This window comes from Panthera tigris, chromosome B1 (assembly GCF_018350195.1).
Source record: "Panthera tigris isolate Pti1 chromosome B1, P.tigris_Pti1_mat1.1, whole genome shotgun sequence".
NCBI classification, from domain to species: Eukaryota; Metazoa; Chordata; class Mammalia; order Carnivora; family Felidae; genus Panthera; species Panthera tigris.
The window spans coordinates 7,036,163-7,053,057 of record NC_056663.1 but is presented as its reverse complement, the minus strand read 5'-3'; the positions used below and the strand labels follow the sequence as shown (position 1 = coordinate 7,053,057).

The 16,895-nt window shown below is 46.3% G+C and overlaps 1 protein-coding gene across 1 annotated transcript; it reads left to right on the top strand.

Annotated features, from left to right (window-relative positions):
- Positions 1 to 446: 446 nt before the first annotated feature.
- On the top strand, positions 447 to 2,054 carry LOC102962455 (ubiquitin carboxyl-terminal hydrolase 17-like protein 6). Its single transcript, XM_015540695.2, has one exon. The coding sequence runs from the start codon at positions 447 to 449 to the stop codon at positions 2,052 to 2,054; it is 1,608 nt and encodes a 535-aa protein (XP_015396181.2).
- The last annotated feature ends 14,841 nt before the right edge of the window (positions 2,055 to 16,895 follow it).

Below are 16,895 nucleotides of genomic sequence, written 5' to 3'. Positions count from 1 at the left end.
CACCCAGGCGCCCCTGAGACTGGCCTCTTGATAGAACCATCACTGTGCAACGTGAGGCTCCACATGGGAGATCTTGTAAAAGCTGTTTCTGGAGACATGGAGACTACCTCTTCCATGGAAACCCCATGGAAATGCTCAAGTCAGTCTTTCCAGAAAGGGAGCAATGGAAATGAGGGAGGTGGAGAAAGTGGTGAAATGTGCGTGTGCCTCTTGAGGAGGGAGGGGCAGGAGGAAGGCTGGGCTAACTCGTCTGTCTGCAGAAGAGTGACCACACCCTAAGACCCTTCATCCAACTCCAGCTGGTAGCTGATTAGATGACGTGGTCCTAGTCAGGTGGGGGGGGCGAGCTTTACGAGGGCTGAGGAGAGGGCCACAGCCATCATTCTGAGACTGGCCTCCTGAGAGAAGCATCGCTCTGCAACGTGAGGCTCCACATTTCAGGAGACATGGAGACACCCTCTCCCCACTGCCCAGAGGAGTCTCAGTTCCATGTCTTTCCAAACCTCAACTCTTGCGGGTCAAATACGGGTGGTGCTGAAGGCCACAGAGGACCCACTCTGCCTGAGAAGCCGGCACCGTCATCGCACACACCCTGCGACCTGCCGAACGGTTGGGCTCCCGCGTCAATAGGTCTGCCCCCCGCAAAGAAACCCGTGAGGTGGAGGAGACCTTCTGTGGTTGGGGCCGGCCTGCAGAACCTGGGGAACACGTGCTATGCGAATGCGGCGCTGCAGTGTCTGACGTACACACCACCCCTCGCCAGCTACATGCTGTCCCAGGAGCACTCCCGAAGCTGTGGGAGGCAGCCATTCTGCGTGCTGTGTGCTCTGCAGGCTCACGTGACCCGGGCCCTCTGCCGTCCGGGAGATGTGATCCGGCCTCCGCCAAAACTGCTCGCTGCCTTCCACACACACAGGCAGGAGGATGCCCATGAGTTTCTGATGTTCACTCTGGATGCTATGCAGCAAGCGTGTTTGCGTGAGGACAAGCCTTCAGAGCCTCAGGCTCAGGACGCCACCCTCATCCGGCAAATCTTTGGCGGGTACTGGAGGTCTCAAATCCAGTGTCTCCACTGCCAGGGTGTCTCCAGCACTTTGGACCCTTACCTGGACATTAGCCTGGATATCAGGGCGGCTCAGAGTGTGAGCCAAGCTTTGCAACACTTGGTGAAGCCCGAACAGTTGGATGGTGAAAATGCCTATCGTTGTAGTACTTGTCTCGACAAGGTACCTGCTTCCAAGACGTTGACTTTGCACACTTGCTCCAAGGTCCTGATGCTGGTATTGAAACGATTCTGCCATTTCACGGGCAGCAAACTGGCTAAGGAAGTGCAATATCCTGAGCGCCTTGACATGCGACGATACGTGTCTGGGCAGAACGGGGGGTCGCTGACTTATGTGCTCTATGCCGTGCTGGTGCACGCGGGCTGGAATGGTCACAGCGGACATTACTTCTGTTACGTCAAAGCTGGGAACGGCCAGTGGTACAAAATGGATGATGCGAAGGTGACCGCCAGTGATGCGACGTCTGCCCTGAGCCAACAGGCCTATGTCCTCTTTTACATCCAGAAGAGTGAATTGGAAAGAGACCGTGGGAGTGAGCCAGGTGCTGGGGAATCCACATCCCTCCAGGCTGGCCACGCAGGCACGGCTGCGGCCCAAGGGGGGCCCGAAACCGACCCCGACATCGAGGTGCCTCAATTGGAGGATCACGTGGAAGAGACGCCACCGCCAGCAATCACGTTAGACCAGTGGAGATTCCTCCAAGAAAGCCACCGTCCCAAGTCTGAATTCAACCTCAGGAGATTAGAATTTGCCCTTCCCCCCGACGCAGTCCTAATTCACCAGTCCAAATACAGAGATGAGATGGGGAAGGATCACCGTGAACCAAACATCTACCGGTTCAACAGTTCAGCCAGGGACATCCCACCTCAGAGCGCAACGGCCAGTAACCAAGTCCCTTGTCTCCCAGGCAGAGCCAGAGCTACCAAGAGGAAGAACAAGAAGGGACAGAGGTCTCAGGAAGCAGTGCAGGGATCCCACTACAGGCTTTGAGATACATCCCTGCCCACGTGCACACTCGCCCGCCCTCACTCACTACTCACTCACTCACAGTCCCTTGTGGGCCATATTTTGTGTGTTGTAGGTGGGTGTGATCTGGACATGTGGAGGGACCATTCATCTGGCTGTATTCACAGGATATGGCGTTCAGCTTGGCCTGGAGATTCTTGAGCTTTAAGGCGGGCTTTCTATAATGATATTGGAGAGATTTGGAGGATTATGCTGGGTATTTGGAGGATTTCTCCCCTCCATGACACAGAGGAGAATTGGGGGCCAATCAGAGCTGAAAGGGATGTAGGGAGTGGCCAGCCAGGCCTGAAGAGTAGAAAAAAGGCTAAGCACCTGAAGTTCGTGAGAAAATGCCTGACATTCAAGTTCCCATCAATGAATTCCTTACTCACTGTTTATTTTTAAAGCACATTTGTTCCTATGAATTCCTATTAGTTCCTAGTGTGTAATATCTAGTATCTAGTACCTAGTGTCTAATACCTAGTGATGACTTCCTAGGGTCTAGAATTGAGGAGCAACAAGGTGATAGGATAGATGGGATTAAAGTGCCTAAGAGGTCACATGACCTTGGCCAAGTATAACAGTCTGGGAAGGAAGGAAGTGTCCCTCACTGACCGGCCCTCGGGCACACCGGATGCTGAGTCTCCTCCACTGGAGCCCGCCTGCCACACGCCATTCTGGGTGTCTCCTGACACACAGGAGGAGCATATTTGCATTTCAGGTGGGTTGGGACGATTTGGGCCTCACACAAGCTGGCAGAGAAATAGGACAGGGAGGAAATGGAGGTTGTGATGTGCCTCTACTCACCAAGTGAAGGACTCTTTACTGTTGAAGAGTATTCTGAGGGCAGAGACTGAGGAAAGGGATGGCTCTCAATGTTCCTGAGGACATGAGGTTCAGATTCCAAAGGAACTGAACCTCAGAGTCTGATTGCTGTGGGGGCATGCGGGAGCAGTGACAGCATCCTGCTCCATTTGGCCATGGGGTCTGAAAGCCTAAAAAATTCACTCCGAGTTCACCGGAGTTTTGATATTCATTTCCCATGGTTTACAAGGAAATTCAGAGTGGGGATCTGGAAAGAAACCATAAATAAAAGAGTTCAGATATTCACTTTGAAAGATTCCAATCTAGCAGAAGGGATACTAGGTTTTTGGAATTGATTTTGTATTTGAAAATGGCTTCCTTTTATGTCAAATGGGCAGTTCCGTTTTTTGAGAGTCAAGCATACTTGTGTATGTTGGGGCAGTATTTCTCGTGTAAGTCAGGGCAGTATTTCCTGTGGTTTTCATACCAGAGTACAGCTGAGAGACTTCACGAAAGTCTCTCCAATGAGTCATTCAAGACCACCTCCCCTGCCTTTCCTAAGGCTTTCCTGCTGGGGATGGGTCCTCAGGAGACTGTGTAGAACATGCAGGAAGGAGAGGTCATGCAGGGTGAAGACTGTATTTGACCTGGAGGTCATGACGCCCCCTCATGCCTGTTGGGAGAAGGGGTACATGAAAGAGTCAAATATCTATGTGAATATGACTCTCCTTTCTCTTTTGACTCAGGAAATCCAAAAATCCCTATCCACGGAGGGCTGACCTGACCCTCCAAGGAGTGGGGCAGATGGCAGGAGGTCATACCAAGCAGGAATTTTACAGACCCTTGAATGCCCCAAAATGAAGAGGCAACACAGGGTCCCCATGGTGTGCAGGAATCCCAGGCCAGTGGAGGAAGATCCTAGGGTAAGTGGATCCTTGGAGGTGTGGTGAAGCAGTGGGGGGGGGGGGAGAGTCACTATTCTGGAGATGGGGATTGCACATGACAAGCTCTGTGTCCTTCTGTCAGTTGTCCTTTCCTAGCCAAGGATGGTCTGCCTTGGAATCTCCCCAGCAGGCTCATTAGGACCTTCAGATCTGCGGATCAAACTTACTTGTACATAGGTCAGGTCTAGGCTGGTGTTTGTCCAAATCTTTCCATGTGGCTCATTTCTATTCCATCTGAAATCTCCAATCCCTGCTGTGGTCCCTCCCCCCACAGAGGTTCAGACATATTAAATATCCTGGAACTCACAAGTCGTATATGATGTACCCTGTCCAGAACCCATCTCCCACTCCCAGAATATGTCCTTCTCTGTCATAGAGTGTAAGTCTAAAGTTCTCTTTTGTCCAGGAAAAAGGGGACACAGGATTAAAGAAAGAGACGGCTAATCTCCGGGCAAAGATAAGAGCCCCAAATCAGGGTTCTTGCCCCTCATTTATTAAGATCAGAAGGCTTACAAACGTGATGGGCATGCACAAAGAGACCAAGAAACTGTGAACATTAACTTGGGGATGTGAGGGAAAATGGGGGTTTTGAAGCTATACAGTGTTTGGGGTTTGGGTCAGTATTAAACAAAATCCTGGTCCCGGGCAGATAGGCAGACAATTGTTAAGGGCAGACAGGAGGCACTGTGCCTGTTATCTTTTCCAGCTTAGGGGAATGAGACAGACAGGGAGAATAGCCTCAGGGTTAACAAGGCACCTTTTTTTTTTTTTTCTTAACCATCTCCTCTCCAGGCTGCTTGGCCTACAGTGCAGCATCCATAGTCCAATTCACTAGTTTACCTAAATTTGCTCTTTCCTCCTGTGAAAGCAGCTTTTCTGCTATAGAACTAATTGGGGGGCATTTTTGCCCTGCATGCCTGATCTTGCTTACCTCATATAATTTTGTATTGGGAGCCTTTGCACCTGTTCCTAATTTGGGCCTTTTTCCCTCCCTCTCAATTCTGGGGACTCTGCACCCACTTTCTATTTTGGGTGCCTTTGCACCTCCCTATTCTTGGGGTGCCAATCTGGTTTACCCAAACTCGGGTGTTTGGGGGAGCATTCTATGGCTTTGAATTTCTTTATGCATTGTTAACCCCTTGGTGTAAGCCCAGGGGATTCCTAAGCTTATCCCCCACACTTCTCATGTTCTTTACACTTGGATTTTGGTTCCTGCTCATTCACTGAGTCTCCCCACCTTCCCTCACATAGGTAAAGTGTAAGAACTGCAGAGCCTTTGGGTACAAAGCATCAAGCAGCTGGTGCACCATGAGACACTGGGATGGGCCCCGGGCCCCCCAGGCCAGGGACTCCAGGAAGCTGAGGGAGAATCTGGAACCAAGGAGAATGTGGAAGACAGGCAATGCAGCTCCTTCTACTTCCCAAGTTTTGTCATGCAGGCGAGAAGCTCAGCAGAGGAAGGCGCTGCTCCAGAGATTCCCCAGGAGACACCCAAGAAGGCAGCAGCGAACCTGGAGGGAATCCACAGAACCCTGTGACTATGAGAGGGTGAGTGTCCCCTGTTCCTGCTCTTCTTCTTTCCCCAGGACAGGGGTGGGCTTCATTGCCCTCCTGGGAGCAGAGGGGTTTCAACTTCGACCAAGGTGATTTCTCTGGGAGTCCTTTTCACCCAATTCCCCTGGGTGTCCATGCTTTTGCAGGATCCCTTATATGTGTGATAACAGTGTGGCTGGTGGGGGAGGGGGGTGAGAATACTATATCAGGAAACTCTTGCAACACCTAGATGCCTCTCTGGAAGACCACGCATCTTTCTTTGTGACACATACTCCCAAGTTGGCCATGGAACTCAGTAGCCCCCACCGCAAACCTCCACCTGCAGGACGCCTGTACTTTCCCTAGAAGCCTGAATGGACGTGCTTGTCCACTTCAGGAGGCAGGCAGGATGCATAACCTTTCTGGTCTGTTGCTCCGGTGGAATCAAAGCATCAAGAGGCTACTGCCCAGTGTTTCTTCCTGATTGGCACTGAGCTTGAGGCCTTCATCCTCTGTCAGTAGAATCCTTTCCTGTCTCTCCCAGTTGTTTGCAATGGACTGAGGTCTTGGCATTTCTGTCTGTTTCTTTGCTGTGCTTGTCTTGCATGTGTCCTTGGTGGGGAGGAAAGACTAATGGCCAGTTGTCTGTGTGTTGTGTGTTCCCACAGCATCCGCACAGGCCGATGCCCGTGTACAGCACCAAGAGGGTGTCCGTGCTGGAGCCGCACGTCCCGGCTGAGCCTCCTAGCGGGACGCCTGACACGACACAGCTGTCCCCGTCGGCTGCTCCTCTCGGGAGACTTGTGGCGAGCACCTTCCCACCTGCTGGCCGACAGGAAGGAAGTGGGGACCCCTTGCCGAAGCAAGTGGGGACACCTGCCCCACCTGCCCTGCCTGCCCTGGCACACCAACGCTCTGCCCGGAATCCTGGCCTCGGTGTCCAGCTGAGACAACACCGGCCCCGATGTGCCTCCCTTGAAGGTCTCCAGACTGTTTCCAGGGCACAGGGCACTGGCCATGCCCAGGCACCAGCCAAGCATCCTGAGGTGAGCTCTGATCCTCCTCCAACCCGTTTGGCTCCGAGTCCCCAGCCCCACATCCAGACACCAGGCAAGAGATGGGCCCTGCTCCCCAAAGACACGTGCCAGAACCCTCGAAAGAAACCACGATGGACCCCCTTTCATCAACCCCACAAGACCACAGGACGCCCCTGTGTGGGGTTTCACCAGAGTCTGTGTCATCCTGAAAGGAGAAGTGCATGTGGTCTCAAGGGGGCAGCCCACGTGCTCAGGAAGACACCTGCCTTGGTGCAAAGCATGAGCCTCCAGCCTCCCCGCCCCCAACATCACTTGGACACTCTCCAGGTGTGCACCGTGGCCCCGTGTCCACCCTGTCCACAGACACCCAGCCAGCCCATGGGAATGGTCTTCAGCCGCCTGGATGAAGGCAGCTGGAGCTCCAGGTTCATAGCAGCTCCCTGTCTGGCACCTCCCGAGACGCCAGCCCCCACTGGTCAGGTCCCTCCCGTCACACACAGTCTGAAGGAGGCTGTGTGTGCATCCCATTGAGTGTCCTCTTTGATCACATGCAGCTTTCATCATCCTCAGATGAGTGCGATTGGCAGTGAGACACCTCATGGCCTTGGAATCTTGACCTCCAACTCAGTGACCCTGCGGAGATGACTGTTTAATTGAAAATAGGTTTCACGTATGGCATATGGTGCATCAGCAATTCCCCTGTTGGGCTCGATGTACAAAATTGGAGCCCTGGTCATACTTGGATGTCATGCTTGTGTCGTGTGTATACATGCACCCCTTGCCCCAACACAGAACACACTTTTTCTTTAGGTAATATATGTTATTTTTCACATGATACTTATCAACGTGGATGTAAAGTTTATTTTATGTAAATACATATTTAAGAAATTTAGTGAAATTATAATAATAAGTTGTAAGCCTCTATGTAAATATAACCTATGAAATTAAATGCGTTTGGTTTGCAAATGTGCAATTTGGGGATTCTGAATAAAGGATCCAACTGTTTCCTTTGCAAATTCGAAGAAGAGATTAATTCGGTAGACTCTGTGATGGTAGTTTTGTGCCAATTGTACTGGGGAATATATTACCCGCTTTCTTCATTTTCGTTATGAAATGTTATCATGAAGCTATGTTTCCTTTTTTTCATATTTAATAAACATTTTCCAAATAGGACATAAGGTGCATTAGTTTCTTTCTCAGCTTTGAAGATTACTTTTAATTATTTACTTTGTCAAAGCTTAATTGTCAGGAAAGAGGAGCTTGATAGGACCTAGGTCTGCTTCGACTTTCAGAACCTCAGGCAAACCCAGCTGTAGTGTGTAAATACATGCTTATTAGAATCATTTTTGTGTGATTGGGCACCTGGGTAGCTCAGTCGGTTAAGCATCCGACTCCTGATTTCAGGTCATGATCTCAGAGCTCATGAATTCAAGCCGGGTGTCTGGCTCTGCACTGTCAGGGCAGAGCCTGCTTGGGATTCTCTCTCTCTCCTTCCCGCTCTGCCCCTCCCCCACCCTTCCCCCCCTAACCCGGTCTCCTTGAAGATAAAATAAATAAACTATAAAAATATTTCCATGTGATCCTGTGTACCTCCAATATGCACTGGGCAGGCTCAGTCTGTCTTTGGCCCATAATGGGATCCGTTGGTGAGGCTTCATGTATGCATATGCTGGAACCCTATGACAAGAGATGCACATATTGGCTGCCTTTTGGAGGCCTGGCTTGTGATTTACTGCCCTCCTTAGGATTTTGTGACACAGCAATATTTGACAGGCTGGGCAGGTGCTGGTCAAAATATCACCTTAGGAACAGGCTATCTTTCTTCTCTCCCTCAGGGCAAACTCTGAGGAGGACGGAGGGAAATCCCATAGGTCTGCAGAGAGGAATCCTCCCTTAGGAAGAGCACACACCTGCTCCTTCGCCCTAAAGAGCATTCTTTGGGGAATGCTCCCCTCTCTCTCTCTGCAGATCTGTGCAGCCAGAAGGCAGAGCAACTAGCTGTTGGCCATCCAATGTCACTTAAACCAGGAGGGAAGTACAGGAGTCACAGGGTGAGCCCCACCCAAAACTCCATCCATGCAGACTCTGTGTGACTTGAGTCAGAGGCTGTTCCCTTTCCCCGGCCGCTGACTCAGGCCCTGCCCACTGCCCCATTACTGTCTCATTCCTTCTGACAAAACCATAAAAATCGGGCTCTTTTTCTAATATTCATTTTATTCAGGTCATGCGGTTGCTGTTTTACATTGTTAACCTCACTTCCCTTTTGCAACGCATTTAACTGTGGATAATATTATCAGTGTTGTAAGTCTTCTCTGGGGGTTCTATGTATGAAATGCCTAATATCTTCGGTAATACATCATGGAGGTTCAACTACTATGCCAAAGATTTTTTGACTTTATGACGTGCACGGAAACTGTGTTAGATGATATTAATAGGTTATCTGATATCATCCATCACAAACAGATGCATTGAGAGGCATCAAGAATTCTCACTGGACTAGGGGGAGGGCCTCCAAGTGCAATGCCGTCGGCAGTCTGGATGGTTTCCCTCCTTGAAGATTGGCGTGTATTGGACGTCGTGTGCACTTTTCATTTGGCCTTTCCTATCTTCTCCAGGAGGCTGCTCCTGTGGCCTCTGTCCATTGCCCTCAAGGCATGGCCCTCTCCCAGCCTGGTGCCATCCAGCCCTGCCCACAGCTTCCCCCGGCCTCAGCCTGGCCTCACTCAATGGCATGGGACCACTGCCCCACCCTTACTGGCAGCATTCTTACCCCTGCCCCACCCATCACCACACCCTTCCCAATCCTCATCCTCTCAACTCCCAGTTGGTCTCACCTCACAAACAGCCCATCCCTTCATCGTACCAGCCTGGCACCAGTCACTCTCAGGACCACTCCCCAAGTAGAATAGACCAGATTCTTGACGGGGGGGTGGGTGGTTAGTGGGGGCCAGAAGAGAAGCACACCTTTCACTTTTCTTAAAATATCCATTGGCATGCACCAAGCTTGGACCTGTTTTTTCAATGATTATATATTCCATTGGGTTTTCACCTTTTCCTATAAAATTGTTGGGTTTTCAATGGAGTTTTAGACAGTATTATCTCTGGCATTATTAGAATGAGGTCACAGATTGCTCTCCTCCATGTAGTGACCTCAGCCAGTCCATTCCAGGCCTTCCTGGAGCACGAAGCTGACCCATCTCTGAGGACTAGACTTTTGCTCCTGTCTGAATGCTTTGGTACTGATATGTGGGTTCTTCCCGGGGCTTGAGTGAGCCGGCCTTCATACTTGAATGAAACCCCAGCTTCTCTTGGTTTCCAAATCTCAGAATGGCCCAGAATCTTCCAAGTGGGTAGTCAGGATGGAGAGTTGTCTCAAAAGAACCATTCTACCACCTGTTTCCCTGTCATGTCTATGTGTCATCTATCTGTGTTTCTATCATGTATCTCTACTGTCTTCATCGGGTCTTTATTATCTATCTATGGAGTGTATTTCTGTTATTGAAATTGTATCTGTTATTTGCCATACTTTGTGCGTGATGTATACATTCAAATGCCTTTGAGGTGCAGGTGGGTGACATCCATAAATGTTTAGTTTTCTAAGTATATTCTACATATATTTTAAGTTCATGTTTCTCATCATCTTTGTAGCCTGGACTCTTTGACAGATTATCTTCATTGTGAACATAGAATATACCTTATTCTTTTACCCATTTTTGGTTTCTCCTTCAGAATATTTTGCTTCACCTATGGATTGGAGCCATGTCCAGGATCTACTGTGTAGGAAATACATGATTTCAATTTAAACTAATGAAAGATGAAGTGTTTGCCATTTTCAGGTGTACTTTTAAGGATGCCTGTGCTCTCACATGAACAGGTGAAAACACAGTCATACTGCCTTCTTTGGAGCCTCATTAATACCCTTATGAATTGCAGGGTGAAATCTGTGAATTAAGATTTCCTTGAGAAATCCAGTTTAAGTGGCAGGATTTGTCAAGACCAAATAACACTGTTCCTATTGCCAGAATTGCTCCAACATCACCCCATGTGAGGCCACCTACTGGTTTTCCCATATGCAATCTCATTTGCTAATTGTCAACATTTAAAAAAATTTAACATCTTGACTTAACTGGATTTACATTTTGAAATAAAAGTTCCTGGAATGTCTGGAAAACATATAATCACCAGTGGCCTGAGCAGCGCAAGGTTGTCTATTTTAGCTCAGAGTCCAGGGTCCAGCATGGCCAAAATTAAGAGTCACAATGAGGGAATCCTAGACCCACCAAAACTTCTGTAAATGTTCATGGTCGCCTTTATGCCCCCACGAAATGCTCAGGCTGCCGTGCAAGGCATGGAGACTCAGACCTGCCACCCTGAGCAAGTGCCCAATGCCAGGTCCTCCTGGAAGTCTAGGCAATGCCTGTACTGGCCATTGGCGCCCCCTGCTGGTCATAAAGCAGCATGCAAGACTCCCTCTTATGACCTCCCCCATGGATTACAAAGCCAGGGGTGTGGACTTCCTCAGGTGTGGGTGGAACACGTGACACAAGGCCACCCAGGAAGAGCTGGTCATAGTCATCTGGGGAGCTGAATGTATGCTTATGGAGGCCATCATGAGATCCAGATCAAATATTGTGTGTGTGTGTGTGTGTGTGTGTGTGTGTGGTTGCGTGTGTGATATACAGATTTTAATCCAGGAAGAGAAAGTTGGATCCCAAAATTTCTACAGGATGACCTAGCATGGTTATTTTCTGTGGCTTCCCTTCATGGCTCAGATGCACATACACTGTTTGCATTCTACCCATGATTCTGCCCAATTTAGAATCAAATCCACAGGAAAAATAGATTTCACGTGTTAATGTCTTTTGAGATCTAACATCCAGTTAGCCCTGTTGAGCTCTTTCAGTGAGAAAGTGCCATGTAATCACTTGTATGTGGAATAAAAAACAAAACAGAAGAACATAGGACAAGGGAAGAATAAATAAAATAAGATAAAATCACAGAGGGAGACAAGCCATAGGAGACTCTTCAAAAAAATTTGTTTTCTGTGTATTTGAAAGAGGGGGGGGGGGAGAGAGAGAGAGAGAGATACAGAGCATGACCAGGGGAGTGGCAGAGAAAGGGGTAGACACAGAATCCAGAGCAGGCTCCAGGCTCTGAGCTGTCATCACAGCACCGGACACGGGGCTTGAACTCTCAAACCCTGAGATCATGAGCTGACTGACATCAGAGTCCTAACTGGCTGAGACACCTACGTGCCCCAGGAGAACCCTTAAGTGTAGAGAAGAAAGTGAGGGTTGCTAGAGGGGAGGAGTGGGTGGGGTCCATTTGCAACAGGCGTTATGGAGGGCCCCTGTGGGGGTTGGCAGTGGGTGTTACATGTAAGGGACGAAGCCCTAAATTCCACCCCTGAAACCAAGACTACACTCAATGTTAACTAAATTTGATTTAAATTTGGAAAATGGAGGGGGGACTGGGTGCCTCAGTCTGTCGAATGTCCAACCTCAGCTCAGGTCAGGATCTCATGGTTCGTGGGGTTGAGCTCCACGTTGGGCTCTGTGCTGACAGCTCAGAGCCTGGAGCCTGCTTCAGATTTTGTGTCTCCCTCTCTCTCTGCCCCTCCCCCACTCATGCTCCATCTCTTGAAAGGGTGGGCCTACGCCAGCAGACTCCATCTTCTTCTGTGTCCTTCAACTTGACCACACCTCCTCCCCTTGAGTACCCCCCCCTCACCTGCCTAACAGGACTCGGACCCTTCCCCAGCCAATCGGCTGAGGCCATAGCCATTACCTCACCAACTGCCCCTAGGCCCCAATAAAACCTTTGTCCTTTTGAAACTCGCTCTCTCTTCCCGGTATCTCACTGCTGCGTCAGTCAGTGCAGGTAGGGGATTGAGCTCGAGCTAGCTGGAATAAAGGCTCTTTTGCTTTTGCATCAGACTCGGCTCCCTGGTGGTCTTTGGGGATCACGAATTCTGGGCATAACATCTCTCTCTGTCTCAAAAATAAATAAATAAACATTAAAATAATGGTTAATTTTGTCTGTCTCAAACTTTTCATGGGTAATTGTTAAGATAGCTTTCAAAGTCTTTGGTAACCTGAAACTTTAAAGTTTTGTTTGGTTGATAAATTAGGATTAAATTCATTGGACATGTGGGTCTTTTCCAAACAGAATGGAATGCTAAAACATTAATTACTGAACGTAGGTTTGTGCTTTTGACTTACTGACGAGAAACTAGGACTATTTGGGTCTGTTAATAAACATGCTGTGTGCTTAAATGATTCATAAGTTTGCCATCTAAAGAATTCTAGTAACAGTTCACAATTGGTTACTACTATGCTTTCACTGGAGACTCAGGTGTCTAAGAGTCAAAATTCTGCTAAATGTAGCTAAGACTGATGGAAATAAGGGAAACAGCTCTGTATGTAAAAAAGTAGGAGATGTGTAAGAAAGATATAAGGAATGGAAGTACATTTTTGTTGAAGGTAAAAGAAAGTAATTTTGTCCTAAATCAGACTGGTTGTTTGAAGAAAAATAGCTTGGGACAAAATCTGAAGGCAAAAGAAAGTTGTAGAAGGTTCATGACTGAAAATCTTTGGAAAGGAGTTTTATGTGTGGTCAGGATGGACGAAGGTTGCAATGAATGGGTTTTAAAAGTACACTGGTATAAGATCTGCTTTTCTCTCTGTTCAAAATACAAAGTTTTCTTGGACTGTTGATCTGCTCTTGATACAAATAATTGAAACAAAGTTTTTTTTTTCTTTTTTGTCTGCCAGGAACACCAAAGCTTTATGTTTCCTTTTTATCAGGTCTTTTATTGCTTAGTTAAAATTCCTCAATGGTAAAGGAACTAAGTTTTGCTAACAACTGTATAACCCTACATATTTGCTTTTGAGATTTTTTTTCCATCTTGGTTAAATAAATAATTTAAAGTTTTAAGATGTATAATGATCTATGATCCTTTTTAGGATGTGTTTTATAACTTTCTAAGGTTTAACAAATTTCCCAGGATTCACAATGTAAATGAAGTCTTTGACCAATTAGGCCTTTTTTGGTATGCTAAGTTACTCTGGAAACACTGTCAAACACATACTGGTATTGCTTGGGCAAATGCTGTAACTGCTCAGATTTAAATGCAATTCCTAAAGTTTTAATATGCTTTGGTAATAAGGTCTTCACTTGATATTCTGATTATTGAAGTGTTATGTGTCACAGAAATAACCGAACTTCCTTATCGATTGCAACATAATGAACTCTCATCAGATTGTTAACCATCTCCATTTCTGAGATTTTGTCATTTATAATTATTCTGATGCTCTTACAAAATCACCTTCAAGATTTATAAAAAGGCCTTTTAGGACAAAGACAGGTATTTAACATCTTTAAAATACTAAAACTAAAATGGGTGAGAATTTCCAGAAGTAAACAGTTGCGTTGAAACTGAAGAAGAATTAGTAACATGGGACTAAACGAACTGAAGAAGATGGTCTTAGTTTTGCAGCTCTTGTTTTGAAGTATTGCTAGTTCTCTAATGTTTGCTCTTCTGGATTAAGGAAACTTTCTCTTAAGGTACCCATGGTATACAAAAATAGGATAAAGTATTCATTTGTCAACAAACTAAAGCATCTAACTTTTCTCTCTACCTGAACCCTCTGAAATCCACAAACTCAATGAGTGTTCTTTCTTCCATGACAATCATACTTATTTGCCTAAGTTCAATAAGAATCTGTTCCTCTTGTAACAGGACACCATTAGAAATACTAGTTATTTTACCAAGGCTTTGACTGGAATGCCATGTTTGAAAGCTACATGCATAGACTCAGATATGACTATACAGCTCTAAAGAACTGATACTGACCTTATGAAACATGGAGCCATATAGCCCCTCAGAAATGTTGGCCTGATAGCTTGCTTACAGAGTTCCCAGCAGCCTTACCGGCTGAGTAAAGAATGTCAATTCCTGGCAAGTGCAGGAACCTCAGCATATCTTGGGGACCTTGAAAAGAGGAATTCGCCCAAATCAAGAGGCATTGTGGGCATGTCTTATGGCAACTACTTGGCTTGGCTTCTGTCCTGGAGAACTTCTAATAGTTCAGTCTAGAGATTCCTTATAAAAAGTTCCAACAAAGCAAATTTTAAAATATCTATATGACCAATCGCTGTTCTTGCTGAACTTATGTAAATAATTAGGCCAAATTTATTAAACTGAACTTGTTTAACAAGCGAATTAGCCTTAATTTGGTTATCTCTGGAGATGAGGGTTCTTAGGTAGAAAAAGACTGCCTCAATAATTGCATCTTTATGGATGTTAAATTCTAGTTCCGATTGTCTTTAAATGTTGTTTGCCTAAACTAGACAACTTGAGGTAAACTTCAGAAAAATTGTCACAAATAGCATAGGTATAGACAATCTTCTTGCTGGTTATTCTGTGGGGATAGTAACAGGACTCCATGGGTATATTAAACAACTGGAAAGGGGATGGATTCCCCCAACAATTGTATATAAAAAAACTTTTCTCACTGTAGACCTATCAATAGATAAAGACTATAGTGCTTTATTAAATCATTCACTTGAGGCTAGGTTAATTCATAAATCTCTAAATATGCAAACCATATCCTCCCTAAACCTGAACTGACAGTTCCTAGAAACCCACTCCATAAAAACCCAAAGACTTCGTTTATTTAAAAGAATGACATTCTAATACAGAATGGAACTAACTCCAAAATGGAAGGGTCCCTACCAGGTCGTATTAAATACTCCCATTGCGGTAAAGATAGAGAGGTGCTCTTCATGGGTTCCTATATCTAAAATAAAACCTGTACCCTCTTCACAAAAAATCAACTAGCAGACAAATGTGCCTTCTCATTCTTGTGAGTGTCATACTTCTCTTATGATGGTGGTATCTTTCTTTTTCATTCTCCTTCCTCCAATTTATACTAACAATTCCTTTCTATAATGGACACAGCATTATGCCAAACTATAAAATCAGACAGCTTGCTGGAGATGTGCAGTTTCACCCATGTCAAGCACATCTGAATTATCCTGGTGCGTTTCCCCTTTACAAGGTACTGATTGGCAACCTCTAGGTACTTATATGTCAAAAATAATATAAAGATAACATGTTTGGGGATAAGTCTATCACTCATCAAAATGTTTCTTCTTGGCCCATGATCAATAAGACTTGGCATTTACCAGGACATAACTGGACTCAAACTGTTAAGAACTGATTTTACAAATCCACAAGTTAATACCTGCCAATGAGTGCCTAAGTTACAAAACCCTACTTATCACTGTACTGAGGATGGGATGTATCAAATTGGGGATGCATATTTATGGTTCACACCCACCATTGGTCGGCTCAGTCAAAAAGGCAATTTTATGCTGGAAACAAAGAAATCATACATATGATACCCGGATATACATATGATACAATATCCAGGGTAGCTATAGAAATGTGCTCCCAAACAGGCGTACTTCAGGCTACCGACTGGCTTGCTACTGATTGAATAAAGCAACCTGGAATCAGATGGCTAGCCCCAAACGGAACCCACTGGATATGTGAAACTAACCTATGGCCCTGGCTTTCTCCGGGATAGGTAGGTCACTGCCCCTTAGGATTTGCCTGGATTCATGGATGCATTATTAAAACAATCACTGCCCCAGCTAACTTCCCAACTGTAAAACAAACATAGACACGATATGATCGTTTGGCATCCATTTTTGCTCCATCCATGGGGTTAAAAAGTGTAATTTGGCATGTGAAAGCCCTTAACAAATACATCATAAGGGCACTCAGTGACTCACAAAATAGCATCTCCTTACTCAACACTGAAGTCGCACAGATGCACAAAACAGTTCTACAAAATAGAATGGCATTAGATGTTTTGGCTGCTGCACAAGGTGGCATTTGTGCTCTCATAAAAACAATGCTGTGCATACATTCCAGATTACTGTGAAAGTATTTCTGGATTTCTAACCGACATGAATACTCAAATTGGTGCTTTAAACAATCCCTCTCTTTCTTTTAGCGATTGGTTAAACTCTTGAGTGGAGGCTTTTGTCAACTACCAAAGACTTTTATTAGGGCTTCTTTCTAGTTATGCTAATTATGCTTTGCTGTTTTCTCCCATGTCTCTCTACCTGGTGCAAAACTATATCACTACTATAACTTCAAGCCAACGGATGATCCTTTGTATTCAAGGAGGATCATGTATGTTGTCCACGTTGGATTCAGCTGCCTCCACTTTTTGTAATGCCCCTATATGTTCCCCAGCTGATCAGTATTGACCCGTAGGTAAGGACAACTCTACAGCCCTAGTCAGCAAGAAGAAGCTACAGAAGATGAGACCTTCCACCTTCAGCAACCTTAAAGATTTAAGGGTCAAAATTGTTCAGGGCGGAAATGATGACGGACCATCAGGCAAGCTGAGGGGGGGAGCAAAAGTTAGCAACCCCCCCTACCCTAGGTGGGATGTGTGTGACATTCCTCAGGCACTCCTGGCTGCCCAAGG